Here is a 20,566-nt window from a genome sequence, read left to right as displayed (position 1 = left end):
TCATACCAGGGTAACATATCATAGGCCATTCGACTAGCAGCTTGAAAATATCCTTCTGAAATACACTGAATTAAGAACTACAAAAATGCAAAAACAATGTGCCTCATTGACATCATCTCTTCCCCCCATGTTGTCTAGCCAGAACCTGTGTTCAGTCCCCAAAAGCATCCTCAGCCACAACAGCATCCCCATCCCAACAGCATACCCACACCCAAAAGCATCCTCAGCCACAACAACATCTTGAGCCACAACAACATCTCAAGTCACAACAGGCCCTCATCCTCAACAGCATCCTCAGCCACAGCAGGCCCCTTTACACAACACGTCCCGTACACTGTGCATTTTAATGACATCAACACACCATGATCAACTCTCGCGCTCTATGTACACACACTCACACTATGACCGAATAGTCCAAGACATGTCACAACTATTCCCATTCTTCCATCAATTATGAATCTGCTTCTCTACCCAGGGCCGCGGCTTGGGCATCCTGGTAAGTGTCGGCTACTTAACCTGAGTGCGTTATTGTAACCATGTGAGCCGTCAACCTTTACTTATTCCTTCTTATTTTGCTTGGCCGTCCAGGGCCGTGGTATGGCTGTCTGGCATCTCATGTTAGCATGGGGGTGGGGATTTGACTGGGAATAACTCCTGTGATGTCTGCAGTTGCTTGTTCATTAATCTTAATTCAGTCATATTCACCATCGTGATCAATTGTGCATGAGACATGAGTCTGCTGTGAGTGACGCAGCCTCCACATTGTCCATGTTGACATGGCCGCCTCCACGGTGCAATCTGTATCTCATTTGTAATTCCGTAACTCTGTAGGGTCATTTCAAATGTTTCATTGCGACTGACTGAAGTCAGATGTGGTTTGACATAGATTCAGTGACCTGAGACAATTATTCAGCTTCATTTTATACACAGGCATTGTGAAGAAGTACGCAGGGAGATCACACCTCAGCATGTTACCACAGGAGTAACATTCATAGTGTCCAGTAATTCATATGTTGAATTCACTTTGCAATTGAGACAGTTTAGCAACTGTTTTCTAAGTTTATATATTTGTTCATTATGGAAGTGCTCTCTTGTATACTCCTTGTTTCTTCACATTAAGGAAGGACCCTCAGTCACTTTGAGATAAGAAATGTGTCTTCTGCCATCAAATTTCACATTTTATGTTATTAATGTTTTATAGGCATTGCCATTTTTGTAAATATTTAAGTGTAGTTCTACATTTCATAGCTACATTGTATAGTATAGATGATACACTGATTCTGACTTCACTAAGGCTGTTACTGATGAAATACACAAGGAACTGAACCTCAAGATCACACCAGTCCTCCAGGTTGTACTGGAGGCAGGCACCATTGCCACAATACTCACTTTGAGAATGTGAAACACCAAATACAGGCCTAGCAGACAGGGGTTTGGTGAAATCCAGTCATAGACACAGTACTAGAGGTTTATGATTTCATTTTGATAATATACTGTGTGTTGTAATTTTGTAGGATAAATGATTGTAGTTTAGTTCCATATCGTAGCTGCATGTTGTTTCGTGATGTATGTAGTGGTGTTGTAGATGATGTAGTCGATGTTGTAGACAAGGTGGTAGTCCTGCAGGCCTGCAGGTGAAAGTGGTACTCTCACTTGCCTTGTCTGTTTCAGTCCATCATGAGCAGGCTTGAGGCCGAGGCTCCCAACATCAACGCCGACATTGAAGCTGGGAAGAGGCTGCAGAGGGAACGTAATGCCCCTTCCTTTGTAAGCAAGACTGTGGAGGACCTCTCACGGAAATGGAAAGACACAAATGAACTAGCAAGAGCCAAGCTAACAAAATTGCAGGTAATGAAGACAGAACTATGTATACCTGTCCCACTCCTTGAGTCCAGCCTCAATGCATTCTGACTCATTACCAGCTGAGTCCCCATCATCTCCCCCTCCATCAAGTTATTGATTGCCCATGATCACCAACAATCTTGATTGACAGTGCTTATCTCCCATGCAAGGAGTTGAGGTGTTCAAGTAGTATAAGCAGATCAGGGCCCCTTTCATACTTCTGACTTCCAGTAGATGATGTCTGCAGTGTTATTGTCTGAAACAGGCAGAATGATGATGAGGGTTAAGGCAGATACCAGAATTGTGTAAAGTTATCCCGTAGTGCAATTGTGCCCATCAGAAATAGCTGACTTGCGAAAAGCTTGGAGGTCACATCAGGCCATGTTGGACATTTTGTGACATTGCTGGATTTGGATACTCATAGCCTGTTATATCCTGTGACTCTCTTCCTGTTGCAGTTGTATTAATTCATTTCTTAGTTGTGCCACAAAGAGGACCACAGACTGATGTAGTATTTTCCTGAGTCTGTCAGTTGTTGATGCCTGACAATGGCTGACCTGGCAGCTGCTGTTTTTACTGGTATTGCTGGCTGTACATCTATTGTTTCGGGCTGCAGCAAACAGTGCGGAACTGGGAGCAGTACGAGGGTGAGAAGGGGCAGCTGCTGCAGTACCTGAAGAAGGCTGAGGCTGAGCTGGAGAAGCCTACAATTGCCACCGGCCAGGACATGGCTCAGAAGGACCTCCAGGCCAAGAAGGTGGGTGTCTCAGCACAGGCAGCAACAGATGGTCTTTCAGAGACTGGCTGTTACATAATGTGGCTATCATGTATTTTTCATTGTAATCATTTAATGTGTATTCAGATAAGATAGAGAAGTCATATACTGTTCCGAATTCTTCAGTACCTGCCTAATGTTGTATTATGTTTACTGATTGACTGGTTGCATCTGATGTCCTGTTTCTCCAGGAGCTGCACTCGACCCTCAACAAGCTTAAGGGTAGCATATCTGAGATGCAGAAGTTGAATGCTGCCCTGGCAGAGGGAGCAAGTCGAGAACGCCGTGGACCACTCAAAACTGAGATGTCTGATATTGACAAACGCTTGGAGAATGTGTCTGTGCGTCTCAATGCTAAACTGGCAGACCTTGAGGCAACTATTGCAAAGTGGTCAGAGTACTACAAGAGACTCAACAACTTCTGTGATTGGCTGAATGTGAAAGAGACCAGACTAAATGAAGTGTATGAGAATAAGCGAGATTTGCCAGAACAGCAGCTCACCAAGGCCGAGGTAAGAACAAGCGTACATAAAGATGGTTACTTACATGAGGATTGTTTCTTCTTTTGGGATGGCTACATGCAGTAGAATGGTTACTTATCTTCGGATACTGACTTACTTAATGTTGGTTAATTTCATGCATATAGCTTCAAACCTTACATTTGTTTATTATATTATTGTCATGTATCAAGAAACCAACAGCATAACAGAATAGATAAATTAATGGTCCCTTTGCGAAGCTTAAGGATTGCTCCCCGAGCATGCAAGCGCAGGGAGAGAGCTAGCATATGGCAACCAAGTGCACTGATGTATTGTCACTTATTTGTAAATAAATCACACTTGTACTCCATGGTGAGTGTAGTACATGACACTTTCACTGGTTACATTACATTGGATTTCTAAGGTTCTTGGTAACTTTGCTTTTGGGTTACTTACATTGATTTAAATAAGTAACCAAGCATCACTGTATGCCAGGCCATCGCGTCCGAGGTGTACGAGAACCACATCACCTTGGAGACCCTGGAGAAGGATGCCCGTGGACTGTCTAACAACTTCCGGTCCCGAGAGACAGCAGCACTGAAGTCCAAGCTAACAACCCTGCGAAGACAGTGGGAGAGTCTTTGTGCCCGGGCCAAGGACCGCAGCACTGCCCTGTCCGGGAACGTTGTCCACTGGCAAGAGTACCAGCGTCTGCAGGAGCAGCTGCTGCCTTGGATTGTGAAGGCAGAGAAATACTGCGCCACTGAGCCACCTAAATGTGGGTCTCTGGAGGAGGCACGCCAGCTGTATGACGTCCATCAGGTCAGGTTTACTGCTTTTCTAGAAATCATCTGGTTTGGTAAATAAGTATTTATATCTATATGAACAAGTAAGTTGAAGATTCCATCAGTTTTGACAAGTGAAAGCACTTACAGGACTTCTTTACAAGTTTGTGATACCCCAGGTCATCTCTTTTTCATAACCAGAGCTTCCTTCAAGAAGCAGAGGAGCACTTGCCTCTGTTTGAGAAGATGAGCACGGAGGCTGGTTATCTCATGGAGCAACCAGACATGCCACGAGAATTGGAGGTAATCCAGGGGAGATGGGGAAACATTCTCACAGCCTCAGAGGAACGCACACATCGTATGGACAAGATGTATGGGGCATGGACAGCCTTTGATGAAGAACAAGACAACTTTATGGAGACGCTTCAGAAGTTTCAGAACCGACTTGCTCAGGATCCCAACACATCTACCACTGACATCCAGGTGCTGGAGCATGAGCTGGCTTTGGCCAAGGTAAGCAGATGACTACATTGAGGTACAGTGGAGCTTACTACAGTGTAGGTCTGTTCTATGAGGTTCTGTTTCCTGTTATGGTGTTTACCGGGAGTGATTACTGCATTGCTGTTTACTGAGGGTGATCACTACAGGGCTGTTTACTGGGGGTGATTATGACAGGGCTGTTTATGTTGTGTGATTGCAATGAGGCAGGTTACAGGGCATGATTACAACAGGGCTGTTTACTGCACATGATAAGGCAGGGCTGTTTATGTTGTGTGATTGCAATGAGGCAGGTTACAGGGCATGATTACAACAGGGCTGTTTACTGCACATGATAAGGCAGGGCTGTTTATGTTGTGTGATTGCAATGAGGCAGGTTACAGGGCATGATTACAACAGGGCTGTTAACAGGGCATGATTATAACAGGGCTGTTTACTGCACATGATAAGGCAGGGCTGTTTATGGTGTGTGATTGCAATGAGGCAGGTTACAGGGCATGATTACAACAGGGCTGTTTACTGCACATGATAAGGCTGGGCTGTTTATGTTGTGTGATTGCAATGAGGCAGGTTACAGGGCATGATTACAACAGGGCTGTTAACAGGGCATGATTATAACAGGGCTGTTTACTGCACATGATAAGGCAGGGCTGTTTATGTTGTGTGATTGCAATGAGGCAGGTTACAGGGCATGATTACAACAGGGCTGTTTACTGCACATGATAAGGCAGGGCTGTTTATGTTGTGTGATTGCAATGAGGCAGGTTACAGGGCATGATTACAACAGGGCTGTTAACAGGGCATGATTATAACAGGGCTGTTTACTGCACATGATAAGGCAGGGCTGTTTATGGTGTGTGATTGCAATGAGGCAGGTTACCGGGCATGATTACAACAGGGCTGTTAACAGGGCATGATTACAACAGGGCTGTTTACTGCACATGATAAGGCAGGGCTGTTTATGGTGTGTGATTGCAATGAGGCAGGTTACCGGGCATGATTACAACAGGGCTGTTAACAGGGCATGATTATAGCAGGGCTGTTTACTGCACATGATAAGGCAGGGCTGTTTATGTTGTGTGATTACAATGGGGCTGGCTACAGGGCATGATTACAACAGGGCTGTTTACAGCACATGATTACTACAGGGCTGTTTACTGAGGGTGATCACTACAGGGCTGTTTACTGGGAATGTTTACTAAATGGTGTTGATATGTATATGTGTTGCATCTGCAGGCACTCCAGGATGAGGTCCGGGGTCAGCAGCCGCAGATGAATGCATTGCAACGGCGGTTTGAGCAGGTACAGCCATATGCCAGCCCAGATGGCCTCAGCAAGCTCAAGCAGAAGCAGGATGATGTCCGACAGATCTGGAACGACATCAACACTGGGGTGCTGGAACGGCAGAAGATGCTGACAACAGCTGTACAACATCGACGTGACTTTTATGGTCGTATGCAAGACTTTGAGAAATGGGTGAAGAAAATTCAGAGGAAACTGGACACTGGGAGTGAAATATACTCTGATGAGGTTGCTGATGAACTTGCCAAGTTACAGGTTAGTGTTCTACATCATTTTTGATGTATAGTGATATCACAGCTGACATTTGGGAATGACGCGGATGACAAATGCAATTTCACATGAAGATGAATGATGATGTTTAGTGTTTGAGATGCTGAATGTTGTTTCTTTGTTTACCAGGGACTGCGGGGAGAGAGTGGTCAGCATGATCCTGTCTTCCAAGCCCTGCAGCAGGAGTTCAAGGAGATGATACAGAACTGCTCCAAGGATGAGGCAGCAGTGCTCAGCGACCGGTTTGACCGCATCATGGAAGGTTATACTAAGATTGAGGACCTAATTCAGAACCGAGAAAACCTGTGTGACAGTTGGATGAAGTATAATGGTGATCACAAAGAAGCCCAGCTCAAGCTGAAGTCACTTCAGGCTCGCCTACAGTCTCCAGACCTCACGGAGGCAGAAGTCAACCAAATCAAGCAGGAGATAACAGAACTGAAGGCAAGCATGAATGGCTGGAACAAGCAGGCAGATGGATTGGACGAATTGATGGGGGCTTCTCAGATGATCATCAAAGACCGAGCCACTCAACGAACACTTCACTTCAACTCAGAGCTGCAGAGTCTGGAACATCTGTGTGACACAGTGTCAGATGCAGCCCAGCAGAAGGAGAACCATCTTGGAGAGCTGGCCCAGCTTAGTGATGACTTTGTGGTGAAGAAGGATCAGCTGGTCCTCAAGCTGCAGGAGATCCAGGATAGAATAGCCTCGGCTGCTGTGGACAAATCCAGCCTTCAGGGCCTGAAAGAACTCATCAGAGAAGTAGAGGTAGGTTCTAGAGTCTATATTAATAAACATTCAGAGCTTTACAGTATTAGCTGGGTCAATACTCTGTGTGCACTTTTTCACTCTCTTTCCCAGGGAAGTATACAACTAAAGGTGCTTGTTAGGTGAAAGACTGTCCTACAGCCATCTCATCCTAGTGGTTCTTATTTAATGTCATGTGACCAGAGATACTTAACGTACATTCAGCAGAAAACTATCACTGACTGATGTATTTATGTTGTTGTGATTCTTAGTGGATCATTGAGCTTTTTTTTCAAGGATATTCGAGATGACATGTACGCAAACAATCCCGAGTATGAACAACTGCGTGAGCTAGGTCGACAGATCATGCAGTCTGATCCCAGCAAAGCCTCAGCCCTTCAGACCCAGCTGAGTGAGGTGAACCAAGTGTGGGAAGGTGTCCAGGCAGCCATTGCTGATAAGCACCAGTACCTTAACTCCGTGGGCAATCTGTGGCAGCAGTACAATGAGGCCAAGACAGGTGTTGTTCGAGTGTTGGATGACGTCGATCCTCTAGTCAATCAACAGATCGCTTTCTCCAACCCGGCAGACGTAAAGAAGAGTCTTGACCAGCACAAGGTATGGGCAGCTTGAGTGAATTTCACCTGAGCCTACAAAGAAATGCACAAGGGACTTTGATGGTATTGGCTGTGTCACAGTTACATGTGGTACTCATTAATACTTTCTTTATATGCCAACAAACAGTACCACCGAAAGAATACTTGCAAAATAATGAAATGGCTCTGTTATTCATGGTAACTTAGGCTGTCCTGTGTTACAGAATGCTGAGTTTGAGCTGCACGCCAACCAAACCCAGCTGGACCACATGAACACAAAGGGCTTGCAGCTCCTGGAGGAGCTGGCCAAGGTCCCTGGCTTCCAGTGTCAGACTGTTGAGGCTGACCTGGATGATGTCAACCATAAGTGGGAGATGGCCAACAAGGTGGGTTGTAGGAAACTAGCTTTCATCATGTGTTTTGCCAAGGATCACAGCGCAAACAAGGGAGTTAACTGTAATCTACTGCATAAAGTTCTAATCAAATCCCTGCATTTTTCACACACTGATGCAGAATCATTGAAGATTTGTATTTGAAACATGCAAGTATCATGACATTTCTCCTTGTGTTTCAGACCATCATTGATGACCATCGTGAGAACCTGGAGGCCCAGCTGGTGTGTTGGGATCAGCTTCAGTCAGGCAAGGATGAGGTGGCAGCTTGGGTCAACTCAATGCGAAACAAACTGGATGACAGTCTCAGAAACTTTGATGATGCTGTCAGTGTTGAGAGCAGGCTGTTGAAGTTTAAGGTATGTTGTTACATCATGATACCACCATTAGCCCGATTGTTAGGCCTGGTCCTTAATACTAAAACATGGAGGAAAATCAAGATGACTTCATTTACCTTCTGCTTTATCTGGAAAGCTGATGCTGCAGTAATCTCCTGCACTCACGTGCCTATCCCATTTGTCATCCCTTGGCAGGAAGAAGCTCCCTACTTCCAGGAGGTCCTCAAGGAGGTCAACCAGAAGATGAATGACCTTCGTGAGTTGAATGGAGGTCATGACCTTCCTGCCATGGAGCAGGAAATGCGTGATATCATGGCAAAGTTTGAACATGCAACTGAAACTGCTGGTCAGCTGGAGTCTGTCATGTCAAATTTCTCTGATGAACAAAAGCAGCTACAAGAAGAGATTGATGCTGAAACTGAGTGGATGAACAAGATGAAAGAGAGGCTCGCCAAATGTGATGATGTGACTGGAAGTGATGATGACATCATTGCCAGATTCATGGAATCAAAGGTAAGCAATGATTCATTGACTCATTCATGGAGAAAGGTAGAAGTACAGCTGGTGTACATCCAGTCTTTGATTACAGAGACTGCAGTAATATTCTCCATTAATTTTGGTAACATTTCAGTCGAATACATGTTTGGCTTCAGGAACTGCAAGAGGAATTTGCAAGGCACAAACAGAGAATGGCTGATATACAAGCCAAGACACGGTCACTTCAAGCCAAATACCCATCCTCAGAAATGTCCAACCTAGCCAAGGATGCCAATGTAATGTCGAAGAAGTTTGATGCTTTGGCTGGTCGAGCTGAGCGGATTGAGGACTCTCTCCAAGGGACTTTGGAACAGCACTGCCAGGAGGCTCAGCAGCAGCAGGCACGATGGCTCAACCAGGCTAAAGAAAAGGTTTCTTGGTGTGACGACATTGGAGGAGACCGCTATAGTGTGGAGGCAAAGCTGTCCACCATCAAGGACCTGATGAGTGGACTGGAGGAAGGGGAGGAGAAGAGGGCTGCTGCAGCCGCACAGCTGGAGAAGATCAAAGCTGTTCTTCCCAAGTCCAAACAGAAGGAGCTGGAGGCCCAGCAAAAGGCTGTGGACAGAGAGTGGAACAGCCTGGCAGGACAGATCGAGCAGACTCAGTAAGTAACATGCTGTAATGTTCTAATAGCAATAATTTTTCCTTTCATCCTTTCATCCTTGGATTGATCACAAAATATTGTTTTGTGCTGACTGGTTGGAAATTAAGTGAAGATGATGTTATATAATGATGTGTTACCAACAAAGGCACTAATGCTCATTTCTCTACGGACCTTAATTTTAGAATATCTTTCATACCTTTTCAGGCGTTCTTTCAGTATTTCTAGTACACTGTGCACTGTTCAGGGCTGACTTGAGGATCTTAGGACTACAGTGATTGTAACTCCCATTCTTCAACACAGGCTTAAGATAGTCGTAGCACTGAGATTGTTTTGTGCAAGTGCTCCCTGGTCCTTAGATTATTCTGGAATGTTTAAAGTGAGTTCTCTGTTCAGGAATAAGCTGGAGACCTCTATTGACCAGTGGACAGACCATGACAGCCGATATGAGGAACTGAGCCAATGGCTGAAGGATGCTGAGACCCGGATGAGGAATGAATCATCATTGAGATCAGACCTGGAAAGCAAACGTGAACAGCAGCAGAAGTTCAAGGTCAGTCAAAGGTCACCAAAATAAACAAAGATATAAGCAGTTTATCTTGACCAGGTTTTGTCTTTACTAGGGTTCTTCAGACGTGGTGTTTAGTTGGTTTTCTCGCTGAGTATAAATCTTCAAAGTTGGATATGTAATCTGTCTTTTAGATGAAATTTTTGTATCTTCTTTCCTTATTTCAGCAAGTAGAAGACCATGACAGCCAATATATCTCAGCATCTGTAACCTATACACAATTGTCATTCACAGTAAAGGGTGACTAGCCAGTAATCAGAAGATGGGGCCTTTAACTGAACCAGATGTTGTAGTATGTTAATAACTTGATTTATTTTTTCATATGACAGCAACTGGAAGCAGAGATTGCAGCTAAAAGGAGAGAGTTTGAGGAACTCCAGGATAATGCTGGTCAGATCTCCCGCTCCACTGGAGACAACCGGACAGCATCCCATGCAGCACAACTACTAAACAGATTCCAGACTCTTGGAGAGTCTGTCAAGGTAAGTGATAGTTCTACAATTCTTCCCTTGATCAGAGTACATCTACTAAACAGACAAAGCTAGCACACTGCATGACATGCGGCCACTGACTGCCTGCTTACACATTTTCAGGACCAGAGTGAGAAGAGCGACAGCAACATTGCCGACCATGAAACATTCTCAGAGAATATGAAGGATGTGATGGAATGGCTGGATGATGCACAGCAGCAGTTGGAGGACTGTGAATCTGGCGTTGGAGATGAGGAGGCTCTGCAGCTCAAACTGGCCAAACTACAGGTACAGTTTCTTGCCACTGGATCCATCATAATATGATGCCAGTATTGCTGTCTCATGTATCAAAGTATCCTTAGCTTTTCATGATGTGGAATATCATCTGTTTCAACTCAGGAAACACTACCTTATCAAACTGCAGCACTTTACCTTGTATAAATGAGGGTAATGGTAGGATTTTACTTATCCACCTGATAAAACTTTGTCATTGGTGCTGTCTGGTAGCCAACCATTTAAAGCATTCGCTTATCACACCAAAGAGAGGGTTCCTCTTATAGGTACAATGTATGAAACCCATATCTGGTGTCCCTAGCCATGATATTGCTGGAATATTGCTAAAAGCAGTGTAAACTAAACTCACTTGCTCACTCAGTACTGGTGATATCAGTTTACTCCAGTAGCAGTATTCGAGAATGTTATTGTGGTCTGCAGGATCTTCTAGTCAGCAAGGAGGATGGACTTGCCAGATTTAATGCAGCACTGGAACATGGGGAGAAGCTGTTCCCCAATACATCAAACCAGGGCCGGGAGAACATCCGACGTGACCTGCGTGCCTTAAGGGACAAATGGGAGACGTTCCAGGACAAGTTAAGCAACACACAACGCAATCTTGAGACCTCACGCATGCAGTGGTCCTCCTTTGATGAGAACTTTGATCAGCTCAACAAATGGATCAGTGATATGGAGAGGCATGTCAGCACTGAACCAGAGCTGAAGAATTCGCTTCAAGAGAAGAAGGCCCTGCTGCAGCAGTATAAAGTAAGTGGGACATGACACATGGGATGGGGGACAAGTATAACAGGCCACAGAACTTCAATGCATCCAACTGCTTTATCTGAGAAAGTCTGCCCAAAATGCTGTGTTTCTCGTATCGCACTGTTTGGAATAGTGTGATGTTAGCCATGCAACTGACATGTTTTTGTGTTCCCTTGTAGACACGACACCAGGACATCCTGTCTCACCAGACAATGGTTGACAGCATCACTGACAAAGGGAGAGCACTTGCCTCAAGTCAAGTACAGAACAGACTCAGCCACCTCAACCAGAAATACAGCCAACTCCGCTCTGATGCCCAGGTTAGTAGTCTCAGTGACCAGCCTTCCTTCATTGATTGCAACTCTTCCATGTAATGTCTGCTGATCCTTTCTGTGGTGATCAGTGTACAAGTAACATGGCAACTTTTATTATGGTAAGCTGGTTTTACACTGATTTTAGTTATGTGATGTACACGGTTTCTTGGTTCATATACTGTGATGTTCTGTTGACCCATAGACTCGGCTGCGGCAGTCAGAGGAGCATGTTGACCAACATCAGCTTTATCAGGACAATCACCAACAGTGCCGTGACTGGATGACCTCCACCAAGGACAAGCTTGCTGTCTGCTCGGAGGTCAGTGGGGACAGACAAGCTCTCCAGAACAGACTGGACAGAGTTAAGGTAATGTTTTTGCTCTCCTTGATCTTACAACCATGAGTTCTGTCAATGTTCTTACATTAGAAGGCCCTATCAAGAGTTTGGGTACTCAATCACTCTTCCTGTCCTAGTAACCACAAGTCCGCTCTATGCTCTTTGGTACTAAATGTTTACATGAAAAGACCATGCAGGACATTGTGTACTCTGTTCTTCATTCTTGGGTATGCTGGCATCCACAGGACCTACAGTCCAGTCTGAGTGAGGGCAAGTCCAAGCTGCACAGCACACACCAGCATGGGGAGAAGACCTTGCCGCAGACCGGTGCCCTAGGTCAGAGGAACATCCAACGTGAGATGGAGACACTGGACCAGGATTGGCAAGGGCTGGAGGGCAAGATGGCTGACATAGGGCAAGGACTGGTTCAGGCACTTGAAGCTCTCAAGAACTATGATGGGTCATGTGAGGAGCTCGGACTTTGGCTTCGGGATGTCGACAGCAAGATCAAGGACACAGATTTGAAGTCAACATTAGAAGAAAAGCAGAGACATGTTGATGATCTAAAGGTATACAGTAATGTTGTCTGCAGAAAGTGTACAGTCATACTGTCAATTTTGCAAACTGAAACTGAGTCATACGTCCTATTTTTTCAGAGAGTTCTAATATAAATCTTGTCCTGTGACTTTGTTAATGATCATGTGGGATGTTCCTGTTTCATGCTGATAATTTTGTTGATTTTGTTTCAGTTCTATATTTATCCCAGCTTGTCATTTACAGGCTAGGCTGATATAGCATTACAACTAAAATGACAAAAGAACATGTCCTAATAAAAATAGTGCATGTCTTTGTCAGGCTCTACAATAGGAGATTGAAGGCAAGAATCACACCTTGTTACTCTTTGTTACTTGTGAGTCTTCAATCAGAACGCTCATGCCTAACTGTTTTTATCAGGCTTTACAACGTGAGATTGAGGACAAGCAGATCGAGTTTGTCAATCTACAGTCCATGGCCTCTCAAGTCCAGGGAGCTGATGCCCGACAAATCGGCTACAGCACCCAACTGGCCTCCAAGTACGAGACCCTGAAGGCCAACATCAAGGTAGGAAGCCATCTGTCTGATAGTTTAACCAAATGTCACACATACATTTCCTTTTGTAACAACTGTGAGGATGGTTTGGACCAGGTGAGCTGATTGTGACACTTATCTGCTTGACCAGGATGCAATCCATAAGGGGCAGGACAGTGTTGATGAGCAGCAGTCATACGAGAACAACCTGGCACAGTGTGACGACTGGATGTCCACGCTGCGGAGGAGGCTGGAGGTGTGCGGTGATCTGGCCGGTGACAGACATGATGTGGAAGACAGACTGACAAAACTACAGGTTAGTTTAAGTGTTCTCTGTTGACAGAAGTAAACATTCAGATCATGACTGTGATGTTGAAACAATTCATAGCTTTAAAGTCACACATTGGTAATCCTGTAATGTATAGTATATTATCTAAAGTGATGCGGCTGTTTACTCTTCCTCTCCTTCTTCACGTTTGTGTTTCATTTGTACAGCAACTGGCTGCTGAGAAGGACAGTGGTCGTCACCGTATCATGCAGACTGTAGATGCAGGGGAGAAACTGTATCCCACCACTGCTTCTGAAGGCAGAGAGGTAATCCGTCAGGACATCAGGAACCTACGTGAAAATTGGGACTCGCTGTGTGATGAGGTGGCGTCCACCCAGAGGAAGCTGGAGTGCAGTCTGCTGGAGTGGTCTGCATATGATGACAACTTTGAGCAGTTTCAGAAGTGGCTGTTGGACACTGAGGTCAACCTGAAGGAGGATGATGAGATGAAGGCCACTCTGCCTGAAAAGAAGGCCCAGCTACAAAACCACAAGGTAGGAAGTTCTGTAGGGTCATTGTAGAGCACTAGTGTTGGGGCCAAACTGCTGAAGCACAAGGTAACAACTCCTTTGGGGTCATTGTAGAGCACTGGTGTTGGGGCCAAACTGCTGAAGCACAAGGTAAGAACTCCTTTAGGGTCATTGTTGAGCACTGTGGTTGGAGGGTGGATCTGGTGACCCAGCTACAGAACCACAGGCCCCTAACTGGTGTAGTGTGGGATGTTATGACCAGATATGACTAGATATCTGTTCAAAACTGTGGTGACTGTTACTTCCGATGTTAATAACTTCAGATACTGAGGATAGATAATAGGTACTTTAACCACCATGAGATGTTGTTGAAAGTGATGAAGGATTTTAGTACAGAGGTCTTTTTCCCTTGTGCAGGTCCTTCACCAGGACATCCTGTCCCGTCAGCACATCATGTCCAACCTGACAGAGAAAGCTCACAGTCTCACTCAGTCATCGCCCTCTGCCAAGGTCAATAAGTTTGTGGGTGAGCTACAGAGGAAGTATGCTGGGCTGTGTGACAAGTCCCGGGGGGTGCTTGGAAACCTGGAGGAGGGAGTCAAGTACCATCAGCAGTACCAGGATGCCTACCACGATCTTCAGGACTGGCTCAACCTTTCCCGAGAGAAGCTGGACTCCTGTGCTGACCGCTCTGGAGACAGACTGTCCTTGCAGAGCAAACGGGACAGACTGAAGGTGGGACTTGCTATATACTGGTCGTAGTTAATTTAGTGTTTTATGTAAGGATGAGGTGTTTTAATCTTTCCCATTTGAGATAGACATACTTGCTTGACTTTGTATTGGTTTTTGAGTGTGTTTTTTTCTGGATGAAATTGTCAATGAATTTCAAGGAACAGCTGTCTTGCTGATCAGTAGGTCATTCACTCACTAACTCACTTTACTATTGTCAGGAGTTTGAAGCCAGTGTGCCAGATGGAGAGAGGAAGTTGAGCAAGACCAGAGAGCTCTGTGAGCTGACAGCTAAACACACCTCTCCACAAGGCTGTGATGTGTTGCGACGGGAGATCGAGCACCTGCAACGTGAGTGGGAGGACTATGTGAGTCTGATGAGGCAGGTGGGCTCCTCTCTTGACCAGGCCATGGTGCAGTGGGGAGACTTCGAGACCAAGTTCCAGTCATGCGCTGACTGGCTGAAGCAGATGGAACAGGCCGTCAAGAACCATGAGCTCAAGTCCACACTCAAAGAAAAACTGATGCAGGTGGACAAGTTTAAGGTAAGTGATAAAGCAGTTGAACTTGCTTATCTTTATTGCGACTATAATTTAAGTATGATTTATACGTTCTGTGTTGAAAACAAACCACTGTTTTGTCTCTGTCAGAAACAACGTGAAGAGATCCAGTCTCATCAATCAGAAATTGACCGATTCACTGATGAGGCTCAGAACCTAATGCACACAAGCTCAGATGTGAGACTTAGCACCCAGGTATCCCAGTTGACAAATCGCTATCATGGGCTGCTGTCACTCATCAAAGACCTCATCAACAAATGGGAGAAGTATGTTCATGAACACCAAACCTATGACAGTCGCCTCACAGAGCTCCGGCAGTGGCTCAACATGGCCAACCAGAGACTGTCTGGATGTCAACAGCCTGTAGGTGACCAGGAGACAATGGAAGAGAAGAGAGCTGTGATACAGGTGAATGGGCCTGGAGTTGTGTCTGGTGGGAGGATGGGGTGGTAAGACTGGTGGGCAGATGGGATGGTTAGTCTGGTGGTAGGAGAGTTGTGAGTGGGGGTGGGGGTGGGGGTGGTGTGTGAATGTTGTGGTAAGTGTGCTTGCTGGATGGGATGCTGAGTGTGGTGGGCAGATGGGATGGTGGTGAGTCTGGTGGGCAGATGGGATGGTGGTGAGTCTGGTGGGCAGATAGGTGGTGAGTATGGCAGGTAGATAGTGTGGCGGGTCTGGTGGGCAGATAGGTGGTGAGTATGGCAGGTAGATAGTGTGGCGGGTCTGGTGGGCAGAAGGGGTGGTGAGTCTAGTGAGTGAACGGGTGGTGAGTCTAGGTGAGTGGATGCTGTGATGAGTCTAGAGGGCAGATGGAGTGGAAAGTTTGTTGGGTGGTTGGGATGGTGAGTCAATGAGCTGATGGGGTGGTGAGTCTGGTCGGCAGAGGGGGTGGTGAGACTGATAGTGGGTCGATGGGTGGTGAGTGGTGGGCAGATGTGGAGGTGAGTCTGGTGGTGGGTGGATGGGGTGGTGAGTGGTGGGCAGATGTGGAGGTGAGTTTGGTGGTGAGTAAGGTGGAGTAGAAGATGGGTGGTGGATGGGTTGGGGGTGCCAGAAGGGTGTATGAGCAGTTAGAGAGAGGGTAATTAGGAGATACACATCATCAAATACTCAATAACACCCGGAAATTGGCCAACACATGATGTTTATCGACATTGTAAACACAAAAGTAAACCAAAGAGTTTTACTGTCTGCACTCGTTTACATCGAGTACGGGTGCAGCAGTCAAGTGTCATCAGCAGGTCTTTTCAGCTGGTTTCCATGGTAGTGTGGTTTTGCTCATTTGTGACATCACTCTGACTTTATGTCACAATATGATTTGAATGACGTCACCACTGTTGATGACTCAACAAAACAATTGTTTGCGAGGTCAATACACAGTGAATAGTCTTGCAGTTTCTGGGAATCTAATACCATTTGATAATGTTTTTCATCCAATCAGATTACAGAACACAGTGACTTTTGGTTTACAATATATAATAATAACCTGGAAGCATTTAATTATTGCTTTGTTTTGTTGTTTGTTTCAGATCCTGTTCTCAGAGAAGGAGCATGGCCTACAGAAGCTGAACCTAGCTATTGAAGCTGGTGAGAAACTGTTCCCTGACACTGCATCTCAAGGGCGAGACAAGGTGCGGCAAGACTTGAGGACTGCCAAAGATGACTGGGAGAAACTCTTCAGTGGCTTGAATGATGCTCAGCGTAAGGTGGACACCTTCCTGATGCAGTGGTCGTCATATGCTGATGGCCAGGAACAGCTGATGCGGTGGTTGATGGAGACTGAGGCATCGCTGAGGGCAGACATGGATGTGAAGAACACCCTGCAGGAGAAGAGACTGCAGCTACAGAACCACAGGGTGAGTAGACACTGGGTGGAAGGGCCACCTTGTGCAATATGCTGTACACAAGGCCCAGTTTGTGAAGGGTGCCATGTAGAAATCCCAGATTGCGAAGTGTCTTGCGTGCAAAGCCCAGATTGTGACTTGTGCTGTGTTCAAGGCCTATATTGTAATATGTTGTTTAGTCTAGGCCCAAATTGTAATGTATTGTGTTTTCAAGGCCAAAAATGTAAAGTGTTAAGTGTTTTAGGCCTAGATTGTAATGTGCTGTGTAAAGGGCCTAGATTGTAATGTGTTGTGTGTTCTAGGCCTAGATTGTAACATATTGTGTACAGGACCTAGATTGCAATGTGCTGTGTTCAAGGCTAAGATGTTGTGAGTACAAGGCCTAGATTGTAACGTGCTGTGTGTTCAAGGCCCAGGTTGTAACATGTTGAGTGTTCAAGGCCTATACTGTAATGTCTTGTGAGTACAAGGCCTAGATTGTAACATACTGTGTGTTCAAGTCTCAGATGGTAATGTGCTGTGTTTTTCAGTCATTGCTGCAAGACATCACTTCCCACCAGCGTCTTGTGGACTCAGTTGTGGAGAAGGCTCAGGGTGTCCTCCACAGCACGTCTAACTCAGATGTCGCCACCTTCATCACCACCATCACCTCCAGATATGAGAAACTGGCTGCAGATGCAAAAGTCAGTTACTTATTACCTGATTGATTTAAATAATGAAGTTCTTATCCAGTTCTTAGTCTGTTTAAATTAAAACACTGAGGAGGCAGACATTTTCAATGTAAGGTTCATTGTGGGTTCAACAAATTGTCTGCATGGTTGCCATAAAATGTATGTCATTACTTGTCAGCGCTTAGCTGGCAGGAAGTTGAAGGTTAAGAAACAATTGTTCAAGTCTATCAGCCAGTAATTTAGTATTTTGTGTGTGCTTTGGGACAGTTTTAAGTGTGCCTGATGATGTCAGTCTGCCCTTGTTAATGTTTATCCTTTGTCTGTCTATGTTCATGTTTCTCCTGTTTATTCCAGACTCTGATTGGCAAGTCTGAACAGAACGTCGTGCACCACCAGAACTACCATGACTCCCTGCAGTCTGCCCTAGATTGGCTGACTCAGGCTAAGGACAAGCAGAGCATGTGTGCCGACACGTCTGGTGACCGCCTCACCATACAAACCAAGCTGGACCGGCTACATGTCAGTACACTCCCTATACTTCTCCAGCTGGTGGTCGTCCTGAAACATCCAAGTATTTACTTGTAACATAGAAAACATGGTTGTGTCCTTTTCCTTTCTTTCCTAAATACAGATGAGACTGGCCTCAAAATATGGTAATGAGGTGCAAGTGTAACTATGTCTATAAGAACACAGGCCCTGTACATTGTTCTAACTGACTTCTCTGTGGGTACATTGTTCTAACTGACTTCTCTGTGGAAAAAACTCTAGACAGGTTTATAAATATGTAATCAGATTTGAATCACATGTGACAGAAAAGTGTTAATCCGGAAACAAATTGGATCATTTGCAGTAGTGAGGATTAAAATCTGGTCAGGGTCATCTTTGTTCTCTTGGCGTAAACTGAAGTAATCAGAAGCATTTTCCTCATTTGTCTTGCAGGAGCTGGTGACAACAGTACCGGATGGTGTGACAAAGGTGAAGGACTGTGAACGGAATGCCGAGTTGACGATGGACACAACTGCCATGAAGGGTCGTCAGACAATCCAGCAGGAACTAGATGTCCTGAGATTGGACTGGGGGGACTATACTTCCAAGCTGTCCTCCCTCAAAGAGAACCTGGAGAGAGCCCTCCACTACTGGGTTATCTATGAGGAAAAATATGACAAGGTCACATCCTGGGTCAAGGACATGGAGAAGCAGGTCAAAGAAGTGCCGCTGAGATCCACTATAGAAGAGAAACAGGAACAGCACTCTGTCTGCCAGGTATGCTGGGTTATGTCACAGGAAGTCAAGTCATCGAGGGGCAGATGTATCTGCTTTCCATTAATCTGATTTTGATTCTTCTTTTATGTACGCTAATTATTGTTTGACATTTGGCTGTGACTATTAGCTTATTTGTTTCAGCTTAAATTTCACTGCCAAAGTCAAGAACTTGACTGATTGAGAGATTCTTGAAACACTTTATGGTTTGCCTTACTGTTGTATTTTCATTTGGAATGTCCACCAACTCTGTAAACCGTGGAGATGTCTGTACTAGCCGTCTGTATGTTGATGCAGTACAGTGGCTGTAGGGGTTGGTGTAGGTGTTGATGTTGCTGACTGTTGTTGTTGCCACCTCCAGGACATGATGGAGACAATCTCCCGTGAGGTTGATGTAGTTGCAGCGGCCGACCGGCGGGACATCGTAAGCCAGGCTCCCTTTGACATAGTCCAGCTTGGCATGTGGGATGGGAAATGTCACAAACACTCCATTTGCTCATTCTGCTTCGTGTTGCTGTTGTCTCTATTGTCAGCTGGCATGCTCAAGGGCTATCACTCGAAAGCTGTGCTTAAGTACTCAAATATAAATTATTGTTTGAAAAATAATATTCTTAGTGGAGTGGTCAAAAGCAATCTTTTCTTTGGGAAAGTTCGGTGGAAGACCAGAACCACAGCTTTGGAATGATATCCCTTGATATAATATAATTAAAGTATGACTCACTCACCAAAGACTTCTATGTCCCTAAGTCCCTTTGACTCTTGTTCCCATGTCACTGTTTTCACATTTAATCTGACTACTAGTCCACCTATCTCAGTCCCAAACCCAAGACTGAGTCCTCATCCATCCCAACACTGTCTGCCTTGCCCACTCTCATGTACCTATACCCTTGTTATACAACCCATACCAGTCTCTTAGTGCCTCCCTCTTGTCATTTGTGCAGTGGGGTTGCTCAGTGGCTAAAACATTTACTTGTTACACTGAAGACCAGGGTTCGAAATCCCCACATGGGTCCGATGTGTGAAGTCTATTTTGGGTGTCCCCATGTCAGATTTTGCTGGAATATTACTAAAAGTAGCATAAAACTAAACTCACTCCCCATTGGTCTCATCCCCTGTCCCTGCACCCATCCTAGGATCCATCTCCTGTCCCTGCACCCATCCTAGGATCCATCTCCTGCTCCCCATACTCATCCTCATTCCCAGTCTATTGGTCCTTACTGTACTGCCTGTACTCCTCATTCTTTAGTCCCCATCATTTGATCCTGACAATTAAAGGAGTCAAGGTTGTGGGTTTCAATATGCATGGCTGGCAGCACCAGACTAGCAATGCTGGATGCTTCATCAAGTTATTCTACATTTGTGCATGATTACAAACTGTTTTTAATGCAGATGTTCTGTTCATGGAAAGCATGGATGGAGAGGCTTGACTTATTCATATATGGCTCATAACTTGTTTCACTTACTTCTTCTGTCCTCCGGAACAGACCCTGCTTTATGTCATGCCAACGTCTGCTCCGGCTGCTCTGTTTATCATCTGTCACATGCTAGCTGTAGTGTAGAAGCTGGTAGTCCTCACCTGTGGGACCAGGAGAGAAGTAGTCATATGTCAGGGTAGCATGGAACAGTGTAGAGCAGTTGTATAACAAGTAATATATGAAGTCCACTTCAAAACGGATTTACTACTCACCATCAACTAATCATCATAGCATCAGTGTCATGTATGAAGATTCAGCCCTGTTAG

At 45.3% G+C, this 20,566-nt stretch overlaps 1 protein-coding gene across 2 annotated transcripts in view; it reads left to right on the top strand.

Moving 5' to 3' along the window:
- The window catches only part of LOC137293555 (muscle-specific protein 300 kDa-like), a 210,871-nt gene that overhangs the window by 60,042 nt on the left and 130,263 nt on the right, over window positions 1-20,566 (top strand). For both annotated transcript variants that reach the window (XM_067824182.1, XM_067824181.1), the window contains exons 20-49: window positions 1,672-1,848; window positions 2,459-2,599; window positions 2,809-3,129; window positions 3,592-3,918; window positions 4,083-4,394; window positions 5,616-5,936; window positions 6,081-6,722; window positions 6,999-7,319; window positions 7,522-7,683; window positions 7,872-8,048; window positions 8,223-8,540; window positions 8,681-9,171; window positions 9,565-9,721; window positions 10,066-10,218; window positions 10,330-10,494; window positions 10,921-11,247; window positions 11,424-11,564; window positions 11,761-11,925; window positions 12,141-12,464; window positions 12,850-12,996; window positions 13,115-13,279; window positions 13,459-13,785; window positions 14,179-14,496; window positions 14,712-15,035; window positions 15,141-15,458; window positions 16,580-16,906; window positions 17,425-17,577; window positions 17,920-18,084; window positions 18,505-18,828; window positions 19,187-19,249. In XM_067824182.1, coding sequence (XP_067680283.1) covers window positions 1,672-1,848; window positions 2,459-2,599; window positions 2,809-3,129; window positions 3,592-3,918; window positions 4,083-4,394; window positions 5,616-5,936; window positions 6,081-6,722; window positions 6,999-7,319; window positions 7,522-7,683; window positions 7,872-8,048; window positions 8,223-8,540; window positions 8,681-9,171; window positions 9,565-9,721; window positions 10,066-10,218; window positions 10,330-10,494; window positions 10,921-11,247; window positions 11,424-11,564; window positions 11,761-11,925; window positions 12,141-12,464; window positions 12,850-12,996; window positions 13,115-13,279; window positions 13,459-13,785; window positions 14,179-14,496; window positions 14,712-15,035; window positions 15,141-15,458; window positions 16,580-16,906; window positions 17,425-17,577; window positions 17,920-18,084; window positions 18,505-18,828; window positions 19,187-19,249 — 7,773 coding nt within the window. The remainder of the gene's footprint in view (window positions 1-1,671; window positions 1,849-2,458; window positions 2,600-2,808; window positions 3,130-3,591; window positions 3,919-4,082; window positions 4,395-5,615; window positions 5,937-6,080; window positions 6,723-6,998; window positions 7,320-7,521; window positions 7,684-7,871; window positions 8,049-8,222; window positions 8,541-8,680; window positions 9,172-9,564; window positions 9,722-10,065; window positions 10,219-10,329; window positions 10,495-10,920; window positions 11,248-11,423; window positions 11,565-11,760; window positions 11,926-12,140; window positions 12,465-12,849; window positions 12,997-13,114; window positions 13,280-13,458; window positions 13,786-14,178; window positions 14,497-14,711; window positions 15,036-15,140; window positions 15,459-16,579; window positions 16,907-17,424; window positions 17,578-17,919; window positions 18,085-18,504; window positions 18,829-19,186; window positions 19,250-20,566) is intronic.

The sequence above is a fragment of the Haliotis asinina genome, chromosome 8 (assembly GCF_037392515.1).
Source record: "Haliotis asinina isolate JCU_RB_2024 chromosome 8, JCU_Hal_asi_v2, whole genome shotgun sequence".
Classification (NCBI taxonomy): domain Eukaryota; kingdom Metazoa; phylum Mollusca; class Gastropoda; order Lepetellida; family Haliotidae; genus Haliotis; species Haliotis asinina.
The sequence above is the reverse complement of the archived record's forward strand: the minus strand, read 5'-3'. Positions and strand labels throughout refer to the sequence as shown.